Source organism: Lutjanus erythropterus, chromosome 7 (genome assembly GCF_056507025.1).
Source record: "Lutjanus erythropterus isolate fLutEry1 chromosome 7, fLutEry1.hap2, whole genome shotgun sequence".
NCBI classification, from domain to species: Eukaryota; Metazoa; Chordata; class Actinopteri; order Lutjaniformes; family Lutjanidae; genus Lutjanus; species Lutjanus erythropterus.
This window is the reverse complement of record NC_139323.1, coordinates 36,908,333-36,934,297: the sequence shown is the minus strand read 5'-3', so window position 1 is coordinate 36,934,297 and position 25,965 is coordinate 36,908,333. Positions and strand designations below refer to the sequence as shown.

The 25,965-nt window shown below is 39.1% G+C and overlaps 1 protein-coding gene across 1 annotated transcript in view; it reads left to right on the top strand.

Moving 5' to 3' along the window:
• Positions 1-25,965, top strand: part of lepr (leptin receptor) — a 33,089-nt gene that overhangs the window by 1,043 nt on the left and 6,081 nt on the right. Inside the window, exons 2-15 of the mRNA XM_084723658.1 lie at positions 4,368-4,425; positions 6,720-6,772; positions 8,048-8,281; positions 11,523-11,652; positions 12,351-12,541; positions 15,394-15,539; positions 17,726-17,867; positions 21,215-21,375; positions 21,499-21,598; positions 21,873-21,972; positions 23,764-23,978; positions 24,318-24,472; positions 25,487-25,640; positions 25,841-25,923. Of these exons, the coding sequence (XP_084579784.1) occupies positions 4,412-4,425; positions 6,720-6,772; positions 8,048-8,281; positions 11,523-11,652; positions 12,351-12,541; positions 15,394-15,539; positions 17,726-17,867; positions 21,215-21,375; positions 21,499-21,598; positions 21,873-21,972; positions 23,764-23,978; positions 24,318-24,472; positions 25,487-25,640; positions 25,841-25,923 (1,878 nt within the window). The 5' untranslated portion in view covers positions 4,368-4,411. The remainder of the gene's footprint in view (positions 1-4,367; positions 4,426-6,719; positions 6,773-8,047; positions 8,282-11,522; positions 11,653-12,350; positions 12,542-15,393; positions 15,540-17,725; positions 17,868-21,214; positions 21,376-21,498; positions 21,599-21,872; positions 21,973-23,763; positions 23,979-24,317; positions 24,473-25,486; positions 25,641-25,840; positions 25,924-25,965) is intronic.

The following is a 25,965-nucleotide window of genomic DNA, read 5'->3' as shown; positions in this document are numbered from 1 at the left end:
ATCTTCAGAAAGTGGTGGACGAAATACTTTTAAACTTTTAAAATGACGTGCTGACGACACACTTTAACTTGATAGGTTGCTACATCATCACATGTTGCAAAACATACGTTGCAGCTACGTTCCTGCAACGACTTTGTGTTAAGAAACATTAATGCCAACATTGGTCCAAAAATCCAGTATGAGTCTGGCCATTGCTTACAGTTTATTAAAGTGTTTTTTTCTTGGTCATGATGAACTTGGCCACTGCACATCGCCATGTAACAACATGCGAGAGGTGTTTGCTGTTTGTCTGATAGAGAAGTCGTCAGCTTGTGAGAAATATGCTGCTGCTGCTGAGTCTGATAGGAGGTGGGGGGGGGGACAAGCCTCAGCGCGCCTCCATGCAGAGCAGCTTCAGTTCAGACTGGCAGAGACGTGAGTCAGAGCTGCATGAATAGCTGTTGAGGTGGAGTACTCAGTGGAAGAGACAGATTAGAGGGGCAGAGCTTCCCCTACATGTGGAAAATAGTTTCAGATGGGTGTCTTGATCTAGAATAATTGTTTCCAAAGAGGATGAGGAAGCTGCAGCCACAGACTCTCTATGAAGACCACATCTATAGTGCACTGTTGGCATTCATAGTGATTTATATTATGCATTTCTAATCTTTTATGGCTACACTTAAAAAAACATATGAACAAGAAGGATTCCCCGCTTGCCCATGGCAAGTTAAATGTCATGTTGGCCAAGTAAACTAGTAACTCACTTGCCTGGCAGACAGTTTGAAATGTGCAGATTTACAGCCTTTTTCAGTTTATGATCATTTTAAACTGAATATCTTTGTTTTTTAGACTGACAAAACAAGACATTTAAAGTCATCGCCTGGACTTGGGGTGAACATTTTTCCCTGTTTTGTTGACCAAATGATTGATTGATCAATTCAGCCAGAGAATAATGGGCAAAATAATTTATACTGAAAGTAATCATTAGTTGCAGCTGAGAGGTGCAACAATTAACTCATCAATCATTAATCTTTGATAATAATTTTTCCAGCAAAAAAATCTGTGAATGCAGCTTCTTAAATGTTTTATATTTTCTTTACTCATGTATGATTGTAACCTGAATATCTTTGGGTCGTGGGCAAAACAAGACATTTGATGATGTCATCTTGGGCTTTGGGAAACACTGATCAACATATCTCACCATTTTCTGACATTTTTAAGCAAACAGCCATTAATCGATTAATCGAGAAAATAATCGACCGATTAATCGACTATGAAAATACTCGTAAGTTGCAGCCCTAGTTGCAGCACCAGATTAAACATGACAGTTAACTTTAGTCTTTGTTGTTATTTGATAAAGTAGATTTCTGAGCCCTAATGTTAACGTTGTAAGGACTGCTAAGGACTCATAGTATGCTACAGTAGTCCATACAGTATCATTAGTTAAAGTGAGGTACAAATGGATGTATCTATAATAACATAACATTGATTAATGTTTAAGACGCTGCACTGCAGAGGATTACTAGTAACGTTGTAAACCAACAGTTGACTCTGGTTAAGTTTTAAATCATCACCACCTTGTTATGAGACGACAGTGCGGATAATTCAGCCAATAACATGAAAGTGACATTTCTGTATGTTTTTTTGCTTTGGTATTTTGATTGCTGCTTCCTGAGTGTAGGTGGTTTGATGATTTGAACTACGGCTTGATGAGATTTTCTGATCTTGTTTATACTGTGACAGCTCTCCTATTAATATCTCTGATTATAGCAAGCCTCAGTTGGCAATAGTGCAAAGCAATGAGCAGGATAGCTTTGTGGAAATGTTGGATTATTATTATTATTATTATTATTTTGGATCGGTGTAAAATGTACTGGATTGAATTTATGGAAAATATACATTCCTATCTGGTTATTTTTTATCCATGATCAGATTTCTTCAGAAGATGCATTCTATCTTAAAACACAATATAAAATCACTTACTCTTGCTCACTCATAGTCTGCACTAAGGCATTTGTTTTTCCTGGGAAAGGAGCCAAAGGATTTTGTGCAAACAAGGATCTTGGAATGCTGCTTCTTTCCACCTAACATGTAAAGTAAATGAAACCTTCCACTATGACCTGAGGCTAGTATTGAGGTTTTCTGCCTTCTGCAGTTTGAAACTGCAAGAAACAAAACTTGTATGTAGGACTAGTGTAACTTAGAGATGCAGCAGTACTATAGTGATACCGGTGCGCCTTCTTTCTTTATTATTTATTATTCAGTAGTAAAAGTAGTAGTAGTAGCAGTAGTGAGATTACCTGATGCTGAAACTGCGTTTTCTGTCTGGAAAGCTTGTTTAGTTTGTGTAATGTAACTTGTGTAATGGCATCCTTCAACCATGGGGTATTCATGGGATTCTGGCTTGTAACATTCATGCCTAAAGATCTCATTTGCAGCATTTCCCATGATGCATTGCTGAGAATTTAGGTTTGTTATTTAATGCATAAATGTGCATATGCATGAATTTTATGCATGATATTTTATGCATGATATTTTATGTTACTTTTTGTCAGTGTTTGTGACGTGTTTGAACATGGTGATTTGTGTAATTGTTATTTTTGTCTGGCTTATCATTGTAATGTGTTGACTCGTACATTTCTTCAGTCCAGCTTTATCTATCCATGCTGCAACTTGGAATGTGTTTTACTTGTTTAATATGCTAACATGTTTTATTTCATTTTAGTGAACAACGTGACTTAACACTCACAGTAACTCATGCTGCTTAACCTAGTATTTACAAATAGATAAAATGTGGAGTCGTGGAACTTATATCTACAAATCTGATCTGATCTATGGCAGTATTGGACCCCGATACAGATATTTGATCAGATCAGATCAGATTTCATCTCTAGTGTAACTTTCACAATTTGTTCAATAAGAAATGAGATGAGAATATTTCTGTAATTTTCATACAAAGTAAAAAAAAATCAATAAATAAAAAGAAACAACAAAAACGGTCAGATGGCAGTTCAAATGAGGTCTCTGACAGTGAAGAAAGTATTTTATCTTTTGTAAAAGTTAACCAAGATATGTTCTGTAAACTTTCTGCTTATTCAAAGATTAACATTATGTTGGCAAAAAAGTAAGAAATTTGCAGTTTTTAGTTAGTTAGTCAGTTACAGTGGCATCCTCTATATGGGTTCTGTTCCAGTTAACATGGAAACCATTTCTAGTACCTGTCAGTATTTATAGATAAAAGATAACAGAGCGCTACATGACAGGTCATGACAGGCTACTGATGCCGAAGCTTTGTTTTAGATGACTGGAGGTGACATCAGGTGAGCTACTGTGTGTGAGAACGGTGAGAACAGTCGTGTTTAAATACATGGGATCTTATTTTTTCCTGCAGTCTCTCCTCCTGCTGGTGACGCTTCTCTGCATCCCACGAATAATTAATCGAGTGCATTTTTATGTTTGTTTTTGTGTCTCGTGCAACATCTGTGCCAGTCTTATTGTTTCCACTGGATTATGTGCTCTGCAGACACACACACACACACACAGGCAGATTCTTCAGAACATTGACAAAACTAAGTGCACATTTACAGTCTGATTTGCAAATGATCACCTTGTTACACACATACTGAATACTACATGGCATGAAAAGACACATTTCAGCTCGTTTATGGTGCTGAGTGATGTGTTTATCTTGGTCTGGACATGCTCACTGACTTGTGTGAGGCTACACTTTCTTAATTTATTCCCTTGCTGCTCTGGTTTGGCAGAGAAACAAGCAGCAGCGAGATTTCTAATGAAGTGCAGTGTCAATCAAAATGAAGCACAACATAAACGAGTCAGAGAAGAAACATTTAAAATGAAATGATCACATATATTATGGTCAAACACGTCTAAAAGAGAAGGGAAGGTTGGTCAAATTCAGCAGCTTCCTGTTGTCTAACTGTACGTTGTCGTTCTAGGAAATGATTCTGGTGCAGGATGCTGACCTTGAGGGAAAATAAATGAAATCATTTTACTGCACGAGGACTTCCTTGTGCTCCGTACCAGAATTTGTCATGAATGAGTTTTGGAGTATTTTGTCTGTGAGGGTGGGAGAGGGAGAGTGGGCGGTGCTCCTATCTGTGAGAGATCTGCCTCTGAAATGGGATGTGTCTGAGAAAGTCTTTTAATCCCACATTGAGAAAAATTGCCTCTGCCATCCATCTGGTTCTGTCTCTGCAAAGAATTTTAAATTTTGTTTTTAAATTTAAGTCCTGTCCCCCTCACATGATAACCCTGTTTATTCCAATCATGACACAGGTCTTCTTCTTGCTGGAGTCAAAACTGACTTTACTTGCAGTGCTGCTTGAGTATCATCTCAAAAACACCTTTCTTTCTCTCTCTCCCCTCAGTGAGATTCACCCCAGCCAAAGTCCAGCTAGGCCATGCTCATGCTATGACTACTACAATGTAAGTATTAAAGTATGCAGACTAATCAGCTCTAACTGAGGTGGCATTGTTGAATTGCAGGCACTGACTGTGAAATCTCGCAAGTGATCACAGTCAGCTGAAAGTCCATTCGAAATATGATTTATGAAAAAAAGTTATTCAGTCTCAACACTTGAATTTGATCACGACACAATGGATGGATTCAAAAAGTATGTTAAAGTTATTTCTGCAGCTTGCTATCTTATGATTATAAATCAGTACATCTGTAATTCATGATTTCTTGCATTATAATATGATGAAATACATAATTTTATAAAAATCTAACAGTTGAAAATGGCAGTCATGAGATTGTGAAAATGCCGTTATTTCATTTGCAGCTAGGAAACATAACTTTGCAGAGATTATGGTTTTAGAGGATTTCAGGGACACAAATAAATGAGAAAATGACTTACTGGAGCAGAGTTGAAATTTAATGTTGAAGCAGCTGATAACAGCACGGACGAGAAAGGTGAAAATATGTCGAAGAGTCAGTAAGTGTATAACTGGTCGCAACTGTGATAAAAAGTAAAACTTTTAAAAATATTTCTTTTTTCAGTCAGATAACACATTTTATAATGTTTTTTGCAGCAGCAGAACATAGTTAGAGTTTAGCGTCTAGGCTCTGACCTCATCACTCCTCGCAGATTATATTTACATAGAGATGTCTTTAAATGCCTCTTTTTATAACAGTCCATAAGCAAAGATATTCAGTTTAGAGTGAAAATAGACAGAAAAGCAGGAAATCTCCATATTTCAGAGGCTGAAAACAACATTTTGTGTCATTTTTGTATGAAAGCTTACTTTATCAATTAATTGATTATCAAAATAGTTTAATAATGTAATTTTTTTTTTACCTCTTTCCCAGTCGGACAAATGAGTTCCTAGTTTAACTAGCCTGGCAGGGCTTTTTACTTGCCCCATGGCAAATGGGCAGTACTTATTGTCGAGCTCTGTCTTCACTTTGCAGACCTAGAAAGGCCGTCTGTGGCTGTAATGTCTGAACATCTTTTGGTGCGATTAAGAGTGAGAGAAAAGTAGTTACTACATGAGGAAAGACAGAAAAAAATAGATTAATAGTAATAGTAGTAATAGATTAATAGATAGTAACAGACAAATGGTTGAGACATCCAGCGTCAGACACTCAGAGTAGTGGCACAAATGCCAACTTGATCGAAACTACTACATAAAACGCCTTAACAGTGACAACTCTAGTTCAGGGGTAATGGAGCTTGTTGCGAGGGGATGTCAGGCACAAAGATTTGGAACCCCTCCTGTAGGAAGACCCAAAGTCCAGGCCTGAACATCAGCAGACACCACAGTCTGCTTGGAACTGTGGTGCCAAAAAGCTGTTAACCCAAAATACTGATTAGCATCTTGTGTCCCAATTCATCACAGCAGAGATTTGATGACAGATGAGTCACTACGTCTGTCGAGAAGTCGGTCCTTTTGTTCTTCCGCCGTTTTTTTGGTGTCACTGACCTTGAATTGTTGTTATTTCTTCATGTCATGCCTCCTTTCATTTACAGCTAATCCTTAATGAGTCACTATTTTCAGGTGCATTAAGCGATTTTGGAGAAAGAGAATTGATTGTTGAGTCTCACTCTCGTCAGTCAGAGCCATTCACCCGAAACCATCAGTATTTGTTGACCCGAGCAATCAACTGTCTTTCACTGGAATCACTTACAGCACCTTTAAAGGGACAGTTCACCTCAAAATAAGAAAAAAAAAGAAAGTAACCCTGGTAGATTCTACTGTAGGACAAAAATAGTTCCTGCATGAAACTGCTCAGACGGTCTGTGGATTATCTAAGGTACCCAGGTCGGGATTTTTGGAAAGAGACACTGGTTTTGAATTTTTCATAAGTATTTGTTTTGGTGCTTTGAACACCACAAGCCAGGTACCATTTAGTCTCATCATCGGAGAGAAGGCAGACACCTCTATGGCTGGTATCTCCAAAAACCTTTGACTTTGGGGTGATCTGTTCCTTTAAATGAATTTGCTGGAGCCAGATCAAGTGTTGCCAGTTTTCATATTCTTGAAGTTGCATCAGTTGGTAAGTATTTAACGATGCAAAACGTATTAACCCAGGAACCATAAATGAGCTGCTGCATCCTTTCATTCTTGACCAGCTCAATTTCTGTCTTGATCTGTGTCTCTTTTCTCTCTTACAGTCTATATTGCTGTTTTTTGCGCTGTGCACAGCTGCAGTCTCAATGTTTTTCTTCCTCTCTGTCCATCCCTCCATTACTTATCCTCTTCTCTGTGTCTCTCTGCAGGGTTCGGTCTGTGATGCTGACAGTCCTGATGCATATTTTCCTGCTGTCCCATGGTGAGCCCCACCTCCATCGCAACAGTTGTGACCTCTCAGCTTGTAGGATGTCTTCCTCCAGCGTGCACTCGTCTTGTACATCCTGTTCACATTTGGAGTAAACAGATAAGCTTCAAAAATAGTTATTGTAGGGAACTTACTGTACAGTATTATATTCAGTGTAAATCTTACTAAAACATACAGTATCTGTTTACATGCATGCTATATTTATAATTCTTCACTGCTTTGCTGTCAGACATCAGTCTCTGATGGGAAACTGCCATTGTAGAAGCCAATTAGTTCTCTCTCCAAACCAACCAAATTCCATAGGCAAAATCACCAAAGTAAAATGGTGAAAATATCCTAAATATAGTCTACATTTAAACTGATATTGTTTTACTTAGATGGAACTTTTTCAAGTGGCTAAAATGCCTTTGGTTGCTGGCTGCTTGCACTGCAGTTCATTGCTTAGATTTCATGCTGGTGCCCCTCTGTGCAACCCTACATGAAATAATCTGAACTATCCCTTGAAACTGAAGATGAAACATGCCTGTACTTGGACTTTTCCATATCAGTGTGAATTTGTTAAGTGGATTTTGTGAAGCTTGGTCCTGGCAAAGTTAAATTTCTGACCATGTAACTGACTGTGTTCTGGATGTCAATAATGCATACATGTGAAGATCGAGATGATAGTCATTTAATCCTGAAACCCCTGCTGCTTTTTAAAATTATCGGTGGTATTTTAGGCTCAGTATCAGTATCAGTATCAGTATTAGAGCTGACATTTGTATTTGAGTAGGACTCAGAACTAGATTTTGAAGAAGTAACACCGGTCACAATCTGTAAGCCCACATAATCTCAGACACACGGGGGCACAGCAGCCTCATACCTCCGTGACATCTGAGACCCTGAGATTTATTGCGTTACAGTCGACAGATTTCCCAGGTGCAGCTCATGTTTTCAGAGTGCCAAAATGAAAACCGCTGTGCTCATGTTTGATTACCAGCTGTCACACCTGTATGATGGCTTTCACAAGGACTAAAACAATAGCATGCCAGTGGTGCACTAACTAAGGCCTTTGTGTTTCTCTCATGCTCTTTTTTTTCTTTTTTTTCTCTGAGATACAAAAATAGTCACTGTTAAAATGAAAAATTACATGGAAGATGTCTCAGACAGGGACGTTAAAATTGCAAAACATTTTGGGGAACAGAAACAAAAAGCAAATAACAAACGAAAATAAGAGACAAAACTTTGTGAGTCAAACCTGAGTTAACTTCCGTGCCTCTCTGTGAGCAGGTGCTCAGTGTTTGGAGCATCACGAGGGAGCCTCCCTCCACTCAGGTGCTCTGGACCTCCCCTGGCAGGATGAGCTGTGCTGTGACTCACCTTCAGCCTCCATAGCTGTGGAGAAGGCCGACATGACACACGCACCGGAGACAAACCGCTCCGAATCAAACCTCCCACACAATCCTCGCTGCAGCTTCAGGAGCTCTGCAACCAAATCACCACCGAATCATGAGCTCTCTGGCGGTAAGAGTTTTTTCTACAGTGTTCTCCAAACTGTTTGTAACAAAGAAATTATTCATTTAAGGGTTGTCCAAGTTGCTCCTGTTCTGGTTGATAAGGCCATGTCAACAGAGTCAGTGCATAGGAAGTGATGAATTTCACACCACGTCTGCATTTTAACATCTTGATGTCAAATCAGAGCCCATTAATGTCAAACTTAATTAACCAAGCTTGAATTCCTTTTTAATATTATGCTGTGAGGTTGCAGGTTAGTGACACCAGCTTGTAGCAAAGGTTCAAAACTCTTTGCTCATAATCTGGATAACCACATTTGATTAAAAACTTTTCCCTTAACAAATACAGTGGAAGTACTGATCAGTTTTAAGGCGCTCTGTGGAGATATCATTCATAGACTTTGTTCCATGTAATGGATGCAGCAGCATTTGATCTATTATGGAACACTGTCTGGATGAACTTCAATGCAGTTTAATTTTATTTAGAACAATTTTAATTCACAAGGACCCCCTCAAACTGTTTTTGCAAAATATTCAAAAGCAGCATTTAAAAGTAGCCAAACTAAGCACATGGCATTCGGCTTTCCCATCCCTTTCGGCAGATAATAAAGTAGGTTAGCTCTTATACCAATAACAGTGTCAGAAATTCCTTCAGTACAGCCTAAAATGTAAGTACACATAAACAATCGTTACAGTATGGTTGGTGACAGGCAACTAAACCACTTAATTAAGGTTGGAGAAAAAAGACATGCCACTTCTTGCATCGTCTCTGAATATGATAACTCAGGCACTGGGCTGGTTTTACACGCTCCAACTGAAGCTGATGGTTTCTAAAATTTAAAGGTACCATGTGGAACTTCTCACCACAAGTGGGGCCACAGAACAATGTTATAATGAGCTCCTGTTTCGTCGTATCAAGTGAGGTGATACATATTTATGCTGGCGATTTCATGCTATTCAATGTTTGACTTCAGTAGTGCTGTTTTCGGTTAGTCTGTCAATTATTTTCACGATCAATCGATTAATGTTTTAGACGGTAAAATGCCAAGAAATTGTGAATGCTCATAACAATTTCTCAGAACTCCAGGTGTTGCTTTTTTGTCCAAACAACAGTCCAAAACCCAAAGACTCTTCATTTACTGTCATAAATGACAGGGTAGACTTCAGACAAGATGCAGGCTACAGTCCATACATCTCTCTCTCTCTCTCTGTAAGGGAACATGAGCGTGTCTGCTCTTACAACGCACCATTTAAGTGATGTACATGTGACACGAAGAAGCAGCAGGGTAGATAGAAACGTCAGCCTGACAGGCTCATTACAGTTTAATGGCTCCTCAGCTGCAATCTGTCCCAGCCTCCTGTCAGGGTGAGGGACCATGTGAGTCCAGTTAGCACAACAGAATCACAACAACTGCTTCTGTTCTCTTTTATTTAATCAAGGAACTCCTTCACCACTGTTTTCTAATAAAAAGTGAAGACAAAGGTTGTTGAGTTTAAAAAGCAAATGTGGGCCAGTTCAAGTGAGTCATGATATTAACACGCTGTCTTGATATTATCAGCGTGGAGGTGAAGACAGAGGTGAGGCAATATAAAGACAACAGGGAGGTGAGGAGGATTTGTTTGTTCGCATCGATCCATGAGACGCTGTGACGTATCCAAATCAATGGTGATTAGCTAAAGCTTTCCAGATTTATGTCTAAACCACAATAATTAAACAGAGAAAGGCCTGCGCTGCGCCTCCTGACTGCTTTGTGAGACCTTTGCGCAGACAGGAGGAGTGTGACTCAGCTGTAAGGTCCCTGATCATTTTGCTCACTTGTGTTAGTCACACTTCACATCTTTTGTTTCTTTCAGCACCAAAACAGTCTCGAGGACAACAGCAGATGGCTGAGACAGAACAAAAGTCCAAGTGTTCGGTGTTTGACAGAAATACCAAACTTTCATCTTCTGTTACGATGTAGTTTTCTGGTTTGTTATTTATAGTTCAAGCCACGTACAGAGTGGTCTTGTGTTCTTTTCTTTGGCTAGCTAGGATTTCGTATTTCAAGACACAAAAAACTCAATGACATTCAGTACATGACTACAGATAACACAGCTGTAAGCATGCTGTTGCTGATGTGCGCTGCACCAAATACGTATAGCCTGAATATTGTACCATTTGTTAATGTCTTCTGCTCACTCAGTCATCAGATCTGGAAGTTGATAACCTTTTGTAAAAGTCAATATGCTCAGGTAGCATTAGCAATCTTGGGTGGTTTATACCTTTGCATAGCTTGACAAGCTATTGTACTTCACCACACTTTTGTTGTCAAACTGTGTGTGCTCACTTACATACATCATCATTGTTCACAAACTACGAAAGGGTCTGTATATAGAGAGGTGAAGTCCCTCCACTTACTGTTTGCCCCATGGGACCTTACTTTGGAAAAAAATAGAATTTTTAGTTTCCGTTTGAACTGTGCCACGCATTACACATATGTCTGTCAGTTTAAGACATAATAAAGTCACAGTTTGTGGTAGATTTGTCATAGTTAAGTTTAGTTTTGTGTGAAACCACTCAGAATTCTACATCTCTTGTCTCGCACAATATACATCATCAACACCACTGCCCCTCGTAGCGTTATCTTACCTGAAGTGTTTTATCCAGCGACTTCTGGTCCTTTTGTCAAAAGCTGAAAGGAAGACCCATTAAGAAAGACCCTGGTAAGAAAACACACTTTCGTCGTGGCTTTAGCTGCTAACATTAGCTTTTGGAGTGAGGAAGTCATGACATCACTCACACGACTTCTGGGTGTGTAGTGTCTTTAATTACACACCTCCATAGCTGTATACTTCAACAGTTTTATGACAAATGGCGACTGTCTTGACTCTAAAATTATCTTTTAAATTAACAAACATCATATGAATGATTTGTGGGAGAAGTCAAACAGGATAAAAAGCTGAGCACCTTATTTTTCCATCTTTATATTAACAACATTTCTTTTTTTTAGCCAGTGCAGCACCCTGTTTTTTTTCTTCTTATGCTACGGCTTTTTTTTTTTCTCATCATGACCAAATTTCCAGGCTGGAGCCCTTCCACTATATTGCTGCTGCATGCAATATTTCACTCAGTTTCGTTTCTTAGCAGAGACTTAATTTTCATAATATTAAGCCGTGCTGTTTTCTCCGAAGCCTTCATTAGGCACTCGCAGTCATTTGCTGTAAGTGTCATCTGGTCAGGCTGCTAACATGCTAATGTAATTTCTCCTCAGGCACCTGTTTGGACATACTGTGCCAAATTGATGAAAACTGGGTAAATTTAACTTGTGACCTGCAGTCTCACGGTCCACCATCAATCCCGCTGGATGCTGGTCTCATGGCTGTCAGCTTACAGCGTCTCCTGTGAGTATAAAGCTGCACCCTTTGATTATTTTTGCTTTCCTGTCTTGTGTGAATATGTCTGCATGTGCGTTTAAGTCTGATCTGAACCATCCCCGACTGCTCAGTGGGGGGTTAAGTATGTGTGTTTACTTTGATCACCAGAGGGGAAGCTGTGTGATATCACAATGGATCCAGGTTTTTATTCTAGTGAGAATAAAGAGACCAGTTCAGCACTGATCTAACACACCACTGATAAGAGATGCCGGACAGCTCTTGCACGCTGTACTCATGCTTTCAAGCTTTCACTCATGTTACCCAACTGTAATCAGTAGACAAAGTAAATGTTCAACTTTTCTTTTTATTTCGGTGGACTTTAAAGACTTTTTTCAATGTTAATGAAGATAATGTCATATGATCAGAGGCTCCATAACAACTAATGAATGGACCTTAAGATGAGATTGTTCTGCCAACTGATGTTTCAAACAAAAATGTGAAAACAGATGAAACTCTGACAGGTATTTTAAAAATAATCAAGCTTTTTTGGCTTAAATCTGTGCGGAAAAGCATCAGTATAATTAGTTAAAAAGTCTGAAGTCAATCAAATATGGCAAGATAGAGAGATGAATGTCTGCTAAATTGTTTATTTTAATTACGTTTTAAATCCAGATTTCATATCATGACACAGACCGATTATAGTATGTTTCATATCCATTTCCCAGGTCCCCAAAAGAGGACAAAGAGGTGAACAACGGGAATACTGCGCTTGATAATCCTGTTGTTTGTGAAGCAGAGGATTCCTTTATGTGTTCAGTTGCCCTTGACACTACGACAAGCTTTGTCACTGTGGTAACAGTCAGCATCTCTGATGCTGTAGCTCCACCAGTCCAGCTCAGAATTCCTGCTCGACCTGGTAAGAAAGGGATTTTGTTTTTGTCTTATTTGTGGTTTTATGTATTGGTAACACAGTTTGCTTTCCCGTATTTGAAGATAAAAATTGATTCACGGGTGGTGAATCCACTTTAAGTAAAATAACTAAGAAACTTGACTTCCACAGAAGCAATGAGGTGATGGTTTCTGTCTATCTTCTCAGTTTTGAGCCAGTTAAAGGAACAGGAGGAATCATCTGTGGAGGAGGCAAAGATACCAGTTTTCTGTACAGACTTTGTTAATGCAACCCTAAGGAATGGTATATCCTTGTTTTTACTTGACTGGAAAATGACTGTGCTGCAGGGGATGTATTTTGGGTAAATACAAGGCAAAAACCTACCAAAAAATAATAATTTATACCAGCAGTCTTCAACATTTTTCAGGCCATGGAGTCCTTAGACAGTATGTATGTAAGTATGACCTCACTTATCTGTTATGTACTTGCTACACTGCTGTACATTTGCCTTTCAGTAACTCATCAAAGAAGCAAGTTCCCAACAGTCTTTTTTTTTTTTCAAAGTCTTTCAATTACTGGCATTAGAACCCCACGAATAAATTCATCCATGTATGGAAATGATGCAGAGGCTCTTAATGTTTAAAACACCAACATTTTCCAATGTCCTCCTGCCTCAAAGTGATCAATCTGGACAGATAAGGTGAAAGAGTTTTATTCAGTTGCGATTGGCAGACGTGACCAGAATGGCTGAGAGCAGCTGGGCTGTGGTCCTGAGTGTGCCTGTGTATGTGTGTGTGTGTGTGTGTGTGTGTGTGTGTGTGTGTGTGTGTGTGTGTGTGTGCATGCGCAACAACTTCCAAGATGTGAGATCTCCACAGTGATAGACAAGGACTTTCCATGCTGTGTTTGTTCAACCAGGCCCTTTTTGTTAAACTGACAGTGCAGAACAGGAACTGGGGCTGTACTGCAAGTTCGTAACTTGCAGATCCTATCAACTGTTTGGTAGCCATGGTAATATCAGGATTAGGACCTGACTGAGGAAAAAAGCCGTTACAGAGGAACAGTTTCTAAGTCAGTGTATCCATCTTAACTGAAGATAGGAAATGTGTATTACACAAGCATCCTAACTTCCTAAAATCTGTTGTAATTTAAATAATAACTGCAAAGCGCAAAGTGGTAGGTGTGGTACAGGGACTGGGTGTCTTCATGCACTGCGTATTTTAGTCTGTGTATGTGCAGTGGTAGAACGTGTAAAGGGCTGGGTGAAGGTGAATAAAGATGCTGTGATTATTGAATAGTCTCTGACCAGTAATATCACTGGTTTCATTGGTCTGAAACAGGTGTGCCAGTCGCAATTAAATGTTATAACAACAGCACTGTGTAAATAATAAAATCAATTTGGTGATGATTACATTAGACCAACTCCATTTTAACAGCATCTCACCTTGTATATGATCACATAGTTTAATAATTAATGTTACACAGCGGCGTTTGTAAGAGAAGCTTTTCTCACAGAATAATAATGATAATAATAGACACTAAACTTAAGACTTAATATAAGAAGTTTCTGTAATGTGGCACCTAAGTAGTAAATGTATGTTGTCCAGGTTTTGTATTTTCTGCAGCTCTTCAGATTTACCTTTTTCCTTTGCTGCTCTGTGAGTAATATAAAAAGTGAAGTTAATTGTCTTTAACAAATGAGTTAAAATGGATGCATCACATGGAGATTATCCAGAAGCAACACATCTTCATTTTTCAGGTTTTTTTGTTGGTTTTATGGCAATGATTTTGTTGTTGTTGTTGTTGTTGTTTTTTCACTCCTCCTTTGTAGGTCAGTATATTATGACCGACCACTGAGGAGATGGCACTTGAATTTTGAATTGTATTTTTACTTATATTAGAAAAGTAATCAATGATGTAACTCAAAAAGAACATAGACTTTCATCATGTTCAAAAGATCCTCTCAGAAGAGAATTAAAAGCCCTGCTTTCCCCCGCTGTGAGCGTATGTCTGGAAAAGAAATTGTTGAGCTATTACTCATAATATTGAGTAATATCTTTTCTCCCAGCAGGCATATCTGTGGTTTTATAAGACTCAATTATCTCCCTCTCTCTTTGTCAGAATTGAGTGATGAACAGGGACACTGTTATCTGGACTGTTGCACACCACTTCATCTCACTTCACTGAATAAATAAATAAATACACACCTCTGACATTCACTTGGAATGATCATTCAGTCTTAATGTGAAGATCATTGTACTGCACAGATTCAGGATGTGTGGATAATTGTGCAGAACAGTTACACACGTGGTGTAAATACGTGCTAAAGAATGTGATTAATATTGCCTTGTAAATGGATCTGCAAAGACAAAAAGGCGAAGTGAATTTGCCGTTAATGCTATGCACAGAAATTAAATTATGTTCTGTCTATGTTTTTCATTAACTCTGAGCTCCATGTGATTGACTGATTTATTTAATATCAATAATCCTGGTATGAGGACTAGAGGAGTATTATTTTTATTGTCAGAAGATTAAAGAATTGTAGCAAATGTCACCTGTGGATGCACAATGCTGTAATGTCATGTTTTCTCAGAGAAAGTAAATAAATACCACAGCTGTAAAGACTAAGAAAGAACATACAGCAGGGAATATTAAGCAGCCTTATCAGGCTGCACACTGGATCAGTAAATCCCTTTCACATCTTGCAGGTCATATTGTGATCCATTGGATTTAGTAACCTTTGATAAAATGTCAGTTCATATCGAATCAGGATCAAAGTTGGATTATGATAGTTAGTAGTTTATCTGATGTGTATCGATTCAGCTGTGAACAACGAACTCTTTACACGTACTTCTGTTGCTTCTGTTCTCTTTCTACAGTGAAGCCGAGTCCTCCAGTCAACCTGTCACACATCCAGACCATCGAGGCAGAGCTGATTTTACACTGGGATGACCCATCAGACTTCACCGGCCCGCTGAGATACGAGGTCCGATACTCCTCCAACACCACTCATCCAGTCTGGCAGGTAACACGAAGCATGGGTGAAATATTACCTCAGAAGTCGTACGTTGTGACAGAGCTGACCTAATTGCAATTATTTTGGTTGATATTGTAATTGCAATATAATTTGCAATATTAAAGGGAGTGAACCACATCATAAAAAATGTTTGACTGGTGTTTATATTATCTAGTTGGTCATGATGCCATTATATTGTACAGGTTGATAATCCATTAATAAATGTCAGGCCTGCAATTAATTATTATTTTTATTATAAATTAATCTATGGATTGTTTTCACAGTTATTTGTTTAATTACTAAAATGTCAAAAAAAAAGATAAATGTTAATCACAGTTTTCCTTATGTCCAAAACCCAAAGACTCTGTATTTACTGTCATAAATGACAAAGAAAAACAACAAATTCTTGCATTTAGGAATCCAGAACCAGCAAATGTTTGACATTTTTGCTTGAAAAAATATTGAAATGATTAATTAATTATTAAAATAGTCAGCAACTAACTTTCTTTTGATTTACTGGTTGTTGCAGCTCTAGTAAATGCTCATGATATATGCTCATATTATAATGAATAAGTTTCTTAATAAATTGATTTTGGGGTCAAATTAGTTTTTACAACCTCTTAACCCAGAAGTTGTTCCTAATAATGGCTTATAATTAACATATAGAGTATTTATAGCCACTGGTTACATCATAAACCTATAATAAAGCTTTTCTATTAGAAAGTGGAACCACAATGTCTATTTTTAAGAAACCACACAAGCCTTGGTAATGAGCTTAATGCTTTTGTTTGGTTTCAAACAGGAATTACACAAAAAAGGACTTGAAATCCAGGTGCAAAGTAAGGTTGAAAAGGGGAACTGAAAATACAACACACAGGATTTGAAGAGCTTATAGTAGCTTAAATGTCACACAGAAACTTACACAAGTCATGCCCTGAGTGAGTCACACACACACACACACACACACACACACACACACACACACACACACACACACACACACCCTACACACGTACTGTATTTGCCTTTTGTGGCAGCAGTGCAGCACAAATGTTCCACTGACAAGACATTGTGTTTATTTAGTGCGACTTGCTCACCCCCAGCTCAGTTGGGGTTTTAATAGCCTCATACAGTGTATTTAGCATTTAACAGGGCACTCAGTGTTCAGCAGTGGATCAGAAGCTCCATGATTCATCCAGGCGTGAGACTGTAGACCTACTGTCTAAGACTCCTATAGATGAGTAAAATATGGTTTCCGTGATTCTTATGATATAGTTTCCATTATTTTGGATGTTAAAGTCTCTGTTGGTATGTAGGCAAGTCACTTTTATTTACACAGCCCAATATCATGAATATGCCTCAAGGGACTTCACAGATTTGCAATATATATCGTGTGTACAGAATAAAGTAAAATCACAGTCCGGACAATCAGGATGACAGAATTATAAATAAAGTAAATAAACATATATGAAGAATATAGATCTGGGAGAACATCAAGCACCTTCAGGTGTCTCCCAACAGATAAGACTTGAGCCATAAAATCTCCTCTCCATTATTTAAATTTGGATTTATGTATAACATTGTCATATGACAACATTTAAATTTGTTTTTACCACTTGGTTAAAAAAATGGAAAGGATAATGTACAGTGAGTGGGTCATTATGGCAAAATAAACCCCAGCAGGGTGGTGTAGGTGCCCAAATCACCCTTAGGAGGTTTATTTTGCCATAATGACACACTCACGGTGCATTATCCTGCCTATTACACAGCGATTTACTAAGAAAATCAATAATTTTATATATGCATATGTATATATATTATATATACACCCACATTTAATATATTATATTTTTGTTTTTTGATAGCACAATTCTAGATTGACAGGAATTGGGGCACAGAGTAGAAGGAAGACATGCAGCAAAGAGCCGTAGGCTGAAGTCAAACCCACAGCCACCGTTGAGGATCGATTTCTTACACAAGAAACACCAGGCGTTTACACACCTCGCCCAGTTACGGTTGTAGCCTGGCTGTGTGTTTTGGTAACAGTTACGGTAGATGAGACATCAAACATCAACCACAGTCATGTCGCAATAATGGGTTTGATTCCGTCATCGTTCCTGTGTACGAACATGCCCAACTATCCTTTCCGGTTTGTGCGCTTGTGTGTTCGCTGATTCCCTCTCTGCTGTCTGCAGGTGGTGTCTGCACCTGGAGAGCCCAGGTCGTCTCTGGATCTGAAGCCCAGGCTGAACTACACCGTCCAGGTCCGCTGCTCCGGCCTGGACAAGCCTCCACTGTGGAGCGACTGGAGTGAACCTCACCACATCTTCCTGGACAGTAAGAGTCATTCCCTTCAAATTGTTTATATAGAAACACACAGAGATGGGTATCAAGAACTAGTACTAAACCAGCGGCAGTTCCTGACAGGTCAGCACTGAAATACCTGTAAGATCCTGGACAAACAATAGTTTTGTCGCTTTTCATGTAATGTTATGATGATTATTGGCATTGATAAGCATGTTGGGATTATTAAAATTCTAATGTTACCCATCCCTCGAGACAGAAAAATGCAAGAGGGAGTGTTTTCTTTTTTAAACATGTTTTTGTCTTTTTTACTCCTATGCTTTGGACAAACTGAGATGTTTTTGCAGCTGTTTCTTTCTTTTGTATTGTGAATGTGCAGTGCAACCGTGCACTGTTTTTTTTTTTTTCTTTTTTCAAGGTTTTGAGGAATTGTTTGAAAATCCCTGTAGAGCCACAGTATGGGGGTCCCTGACATCCTGGGGATTCTTAGAACAACAGCAGGAGGGTCATTGAATTATGCAGAAAATAAGTTACAGAAATAGTGTTTTGGCAGCGCTAGTGGGAATGTCAGTCAGTCAGTCCACCACTTTGAGTGAAATATCTCGCCTTTCTTTCAGCACCTCAGCGGTGCTAACATTCAGCTCAGAGCACTGCTGTGTGTAGCCTCACAAAGCTGCTAGCATGGCTGAGGACGCTTAGTCTTGTTTAATAAAAAATGTTGCATGTTTGGGACAGGACTGAAAAGAAAAGAAAAACTTGGTGTCTCTAGTTTAAGTTTTACTGTGCTTCATTAGTCAGCAAATCAGTGAGATGCAGTATAAATGTAATTATGCAGCCATGAAACATGCAGATGTTTGTTTTACATTTTGATAGATTTTTTTAATAGATAAATGAGCTGATGTGAGCCACAATAGCAGTTTTAGTGGTAACATTTTTGTATGGTTTTGGTGACATGATTGAGCTGCTTGTTCTGTCATTTTACATCGGCTCCTCTGTTTGTTTTTAGCAAAGCAGAATTTTGTTTCCAAGTGATTTCACTGACAAAACATCCAACTGAAACTTTTGTTTCAATTTTGCTGAATAAAATATTAAACCTGGAAAAAGGAAAATACTCTTAACTCACTGCTGATGCTTGTTAACTGTGTTGTTTCAGAACTGAAACAGCCGAACTGAGAGGTCATTTGGGTATTTGACGGCTCTGAAATCAGGGAGTCAAATTATATAATTTTACTTTTTGCAATTAACTTGACTAGCTAACATTGTAAACCTCTCCTGATGGCTGCAATTTCTCTGAGATGTCCAGCAGACAAGGATTCATTGCAAACTGGTAGATTGCATTGCTGACCACAATTACCTCTCAAGCAGATTTATGTCAGTGCCAAACTGTTAAAACGAGTCCAGCTCATTAGCCGGAGCTATTAATGAAGAACTCGTTCCTGTATAGTCAATAGGCTCTGAATCAGAGGTCATTTTCAAGGTGAGTGACCTGTTACAAATCATACGACACAATGGTTTGAGAGAAATTTCACAAGCAGCTGAACATGAAGCAACCATCTGTGTGCAGCTCTCCTGACAGAAGGTTTTAAAATGATGATGAAACTGAGAATTGAGAAATGAGAGCAAGATATTTTTGCAAACTTTAAATGACCCTGTTATCACCGTCAGAAACTATAATTTGTTCATATTGGATTGTTGCTCATTTGTGCTCTGCAACATCAGTCTGCTAATTAAAATGCCCGAAGGCTTTAACCAACACAACAGACCATTTTAGTCTTGTGTATCTGCTGTGAGTCTGTGCGCATACCTGCTTTTTGTTTCGGTTTTTAACTATATTGTGGCTGCATGCATGTGTATGTGTTGCTATGTACTAAGAGTTGCTCTTCTACTCTTTATCATGCGAGGAAACTTGACCCTGAAGCAAAAACGTGTCTATGTGTCACCTGGTGAGACACAACAACTCTGAGTCACCTCACCGACTAATTTACGGCAATTAAGTGAAAGGTTTTGGGAAGGTAAAATAATGACTCTTGGAAGTTTTCTTAATATGTATAATCAGGAAAATACAATACAAACAGTTCATTCAAGGACATGCGTCCCCCCCAAATCACAATGTTGGTAAAGATGATTAGTCATGAAACAACTTTTTCAATTAATTGAATGTTTTCTTTTGTTGAGCTGTTCACCTGCTTTGTGGATGAGTCACTCTTCTTTTGTTTTTGCTGGCAGAACAGTCGACTCCACACAGATGTTTTGTTGAGCTGCATCTGAGGAGGTGCACTGTACAAAGAAAGTTTTTAAATTAAGAAAGTTAGCATCCGGTCTGCCTTAAAAGTTTTAAATTGACCGAAGCTGAATTGAGGTAATTTGGAATAATCCCCCCCAAAAAACTAGTCAAATAAACTTTATATTAATTCAGTTGTACTTGACAAAATATGTTTAATAAGTTTAAGATATTACATAGAAATTTAATTTCAAGGGACAATTTACCCCAAAAAGTCATTTTTTTTCTCCTAGACTGTAGTGCTGTTTATCTAAATGCTGCAGAGTTTTGGAGATATAAGCTGTATAACCAGTGTCTCTTCGCAAAAATCATGACCCGGTTACCCAAGATATCCCACACACCATGTCGTGAGCAGTTTCATGAAGGAACGACTTTCTCTCAGCAATAGAATCAACCGGAACTACTTTCTTTCTACTAGGGAGAAAATAGTTCCTCCATGAAACTGCCCACAACAAGATGCGTGGATTATCTTGAGTAAGCGGGTCATGATTGTTAGACAGAGAAACTGATATTGAGTTTTTCAAATGTATTTTTTTGGTGTTTTGAGCACCACAAACCAAGTACCATTTAGTTCCATTATAATGGAGAGAAGGCAGATATCTCTACAGCTGATATCTCCAAAACTGTTCAGCTCACACTAAAACAATCTAGATGGATAAATAGCACTACAGGCCAGGGAAAAACATGCCTTTTTTTTATTTTTGTGTTAACTGTCCCGATAATAAATCAGTAGTCTGCAGCGCATTCATTCAACTCAACATTTCTAGTCAAAAGACCTTGAGTTAAAAGAGCTCATGGAGTATTCTGAAATGGGAAAAGATTAGCTGATTCCGATGAATCCCTGCGTGATTCTTTTACAGTGTGGTTAGATAAATGCCCTCACACTCACCTTGTATTTCAGACCATGTGATTAACCAAAAAAAGCCACAAAAAACCTGCATAAGGTTTTTGTCTTTTGCAGAAATCTGCATGGAAATTTTGAGTGAGGCGTTTGTTCAACAGAGCTTTCAGCAAGCTTTTTGTCCTTTGCTAATGTGTCTTGACGGTGCTGTGTGTAAAAAAAAATCTAATGTGTGTGATTGTGTGTGTGCGTGCGCAGCGGTGAGCTACATCCCTGACAAAGTGGTGGCGCGACCAGGGGAGAACGTAACGGTGTATTGCGTGTTCAATGACCACAACATCAACGCCAGCACGGCCACGTGGATGCTCAACTTCCAACAGCGGCTTCATCGCAGCCAGTACCACCCAGTCAACCAATGGGTGAGCTACAACTGTTTGCGTGTTTCTGGGAAAATGATAACATTGCTCTCCTGTGTATTTTTGGAAAGGTACAGCCTCTGTAAATAAATTAGCATAGATCTGATGTTTCCTTTCCCAAAACAGGTCAGCCAAATCACAGTGCGTCCTTCAGAGACTCGGTTGTACGAGCTGCTGCAATGTACGCAGCAGTGGACCCTCCCATACAGCCAGATCTTTGTAGAGGGTGAGTGTTGTTGCACCAATAACATCAGAGACTATTACCCGTGCATGTCCAAAGACAGAAAGATTTGTGTACAGTCTGTACTGAAAGTGAAACATCAACATTTAACTTCTAAGTTCCTGGAAGTCTCTGTCCCCCTGTTTTCCGCTGCACTGGACAAAGACAGGAAAGAGAGTGGCGGCATGTGACAGCACAACAATGTCAACCAAAATAACCCCAGTGCAATAAGTTTGCTATTGTAAGCCAAAATGTGTGTGTTTATCCCTGTGTGTTTCAGGAGCTTCCATTGACATAAAGTGTGAAACCAACGGTGATATTGATTCTATGGAGTGTACCTGGAAGAACGCCCAGTGGACCAATCTTATATTTAGATCCAGGTAAACTTTGACCTCCAACTTTAAATTAGTTCATCCTTGAGGTGGTTTGTGCCAAAACTGACAAAAAATATGTCAAGGCGTGGTTGAGATATTGCAACCCGAAAACATAATGCCACCGGCCACGACTGTTGCCAGCACGGAGACATAAAAATCAAATTTTTCCAGACCATATATGTCCACGATTTTTTGACAGGTATCAAGTTCTTTACCTTGCAAGGCAGCTGGATCAGAAGATCAAGTGAGAATCCATCTTTCCAGGCTTCAAGTTATCCGTTTGTGTCCACAGCAAAGGTGGTGCAGCCAATCAGCATCCTAGGAGGGACTAATGGCAGCTATGGATGTGGTTTTAACAGCCAGAAGCATCCGTGGAAGTGTTGATCTGATTGGCTGAAGTTAGCCCGTGTTTGGTGTGATAGACAGATGGTTCATCCAATCAACTGCCAAGTGTTTTTTGAAAGTGCCTGCCCTTTTCCAAACAGTTTCTAGACTCATCTCAGCAGTCCTGGACATCTTTCAAATAGTGGTGATTTACATTTCGTAAACTAGATTGTAAAAGTAACTTTAGTCGACTGATTTAAACCTGCTCATAATAAGTTTTGCTGCCCAGTACACATTTTAACTGTGAGATTTCTAAGTCTTTCCACTTCGTTAAATTGTGCATTCTGCTAAGCATGATAGTGATCTACCCTCTTAAGCAATTACATTTTACTGTAACCATCTCCTTTTAGTGAAGTGTGTTTGGATGCTTGTGCAAGCATTGTTAATAAAACCCTTCAATCAGTGCTCAGAACTCAGTGTGCTGAAAAGCAGGAAGTTACCGAACACAGTGTCCCCGACTGCACTCTTATTGGACACACCCTGGGAACAGTTGTGTGAAGTGATATCAGGAAGTTTATTTGAGCCGTCCACTATTACTCTTTGTCACTGGCAGAATACGCCTGACCTCGGAAAAGCAGAAAGTCTCTGCACTAAAAAAATGAAGGTCAAGCCACAACAATGAGGACTGAATGATGTAATGTTTGTTTCATTTCTCTTGTTACTAACTCATGCACTGCAGAGGCCTCTTGTGCAACATTACGTTGTACTTTCTTTCACTCCAGTTATCTCTCTAGCCTGCTTTTTAGTTTCACTCGATTTGTTTATTTAAATAGACATGGAAAAATGCATCTCGGCATACTTAGATGTGAGGGATTTTTTTAATATTTTAAAATGACATAAGTTTTAATTTTCATTATAATTCAGGTTTATCACAACTCATGTCTTATTTGGTAGATTCCTGATGATATTATCAATAACATTGCTCTCCCCAACTTAATTGCTGAGATCTGAGATCACCTAAACGGAAGTAGAATGGAAGAAGACAGGGCAAGAAATCTGAGCGGTTTTAAACATATCCCCAGGTTAGCCAGACTTTGTTGTTGTAAACATTCATCCCAGAATACAGATCGACTTCCTGGTCCGACTTTGACACACTGTACTGGCTGTAGTTGTGTCTGCACCCAGTCCATGCAATCAGTGATTATTAAAGACATTATGTGAGTCATTTTCAGTTTTATCTTGATCTTGGTTTTGATAATCTGACTCAAGTGTTGGCTCGTTTACCATCTGTCCAATCATCTTGACTGCTTGTTTGTTATTTTGTCTGACTCCCTTCCAGCAAGTTGCCTCGTTCCATATTATCTTGACTGGTAGAAATGATGTTTGAAGTGAAAGAAAATGGAATTACCTGACAAAAAATTTCAAACTTTCTATTTAATTATTTATTTTATTTTCTTTTGTCTTCCCCGGCAGGTGGTCTGACCTAACCTGTGATATAATGGAGGAGAAAGAAAGAGCGGGTGAAAAAGTCGGGGAAGTGGGACCTTCTTGCCTGCAGGTCCTATCCAGGAGGAAAACCTGCACCATCCAGCCCCTGAGGATGAACTGCTACAAGCTGTGGCTGGAATTGCCATCCCGACTGGGCACCATCAGGTCGAAACCCATCTACCTGTCCCCCATAGATCATGGTGAGCAAGACGGATTTATGTGTGGAACATATGACAACTAAACAGAACAAAAAAAAGTGATAAAAAGTTATTTTTAATGATCCTTATAGGCTTATTACTTAATGCACCATGGGATTCTTTATGTGTGCTTTCAAAAAAATGTATTCAGTATCTATTTTGGTGAGATTTTCAGAAAATCTAATCAGCATATTTCGAAATGTGTATTTTTGTTAATCAGACAGCCATATTTAAGGCAAATTAAACTGTATGTTTGAAGAGAGCCTTTAGATAAAAAGGTTAAAGTAGTGATTATTGTTGATCACTGAAGAACATTTCTCCCGCTCACCCCCCCCCTTGCAGTAAAACCCCAGACGCCCACTAATCTGAAGGCAGTGAGCCACAGCAGTGGGGTCCTGATGGTCACGTGGGAGCCTCCGCTTCTGCCAGCCAATGGGCTCCAGTATCAGTTTCGCTACCACTCACTATCCCCTGTGAGAGCCCAGCCGTGCTGGAAGGTGAGTTTGTCTATTGGATTATAGCACAACAGCATTTTTTTTAGACAGTGCCCTCCACAACATTGCAAACCTTTTAAATATCAATTTGCATGCAGTTATTTGGATATAAGCAAAAAGGATGATTACTACAGAGCACTTTGCTGTTATTTTATTCTTAAAATTGACATATTTACATCTAATTATCTTTCCAAAATGTTCTTCTACCTTTAAAGGAATAGTCAGTGTCAGTGTATACCCACAGCAGATGGCGGCACGTCCTCAGTTTATTGAAGCAGCAGGAGTGTGGGTGTAGGAAGCCACCTCAAAAAGGCACACAAACAATATTATCAAATATTGTTCTCTCTAAAGCCACCAAACTCTTTTGGACAAAACAGTGCTTTTAACTCACAGAACATGAGAGTTGCTGTTCTGTTGCTGCCTTGATTAGTTAGTTTGTTTGTGGTATAGTGTGACTTTGGTGAATCCAAACTAACCCTTTACAACACAGAAGTCACACAATAACACAAACAAACTAACCGATAAAGACAGCGGAAGAGCAGCAACTCCTGTGTTTTGCAAGTTAAAATTTCATATTTTTCCAATGGAGTTTGGTGGCTGGGGAGAGTAATATTTGGGTTATATAACAGTGGTTTCCTGTCAGAAAGGCTGCCTGACAGCAAGGTGAAGTGGTGAAAATACTGTAAATATTGCATAAAATTAAACGGATACTGATTTTTTCAGGTGGCTAAGACATGTTTTCCTGCTGACCCTGTCCACAGCAGTGCATTGCAGAGCTTCCTGCACCAATACACTACAAGCTATCTAAGACCATATTTCTGCCCTCTGATTGAAAAATTCTCTAGGAAATTGGATGCTGAAAATGATGAGAAAGATCAGGAAATAATTTTCTCTCTTTGCTTGGGTAAAGTGGATAGATACATGGAACAGATGGGCGCTCCACAGATCAGATATTTCCCATTACTTTTCCTTTATCTAAAATGAGCACTAACTAACAGAAAAATGTCATGCCTGCAGGTTCAGAGTCTAGTGCGGGTGCCGTGGGCAGAGGTCGAAGTGCCAGACATGTGTCAGGTGTATGTGGTACAAGTACGCTGCTTGCACATCAACGGTACCGGCTACTGGAGCGAATGGAGCGAATCGGTCTATTCCACACCTCAGAACAGCAGAGGTACAGTAGAACACCATTAATTTTACCTCTGAACCTTTTAAGATAATGACAAAGGGTGCAGCCTGATGCCTGATGTGACCTTTTACATCACATTTCTGATTTTAGCTCTAATGGAAAACACGCGATTTACATCATACCACCCCCCCACCTCTAACACAGAGGTAAAAGCTGTCATGTGATGCAATTGTCTCCCCCCCCAGCTCCTGAGCGTGGTCCTGATTTCTGGAGAATTCTTCAAGATGAGCCATACAGAAACCAGACTAATGTCACTCTGCTGTTTGAGGTACACAAATTAAAATATAAACATTTGCAGGTTTATAATCAA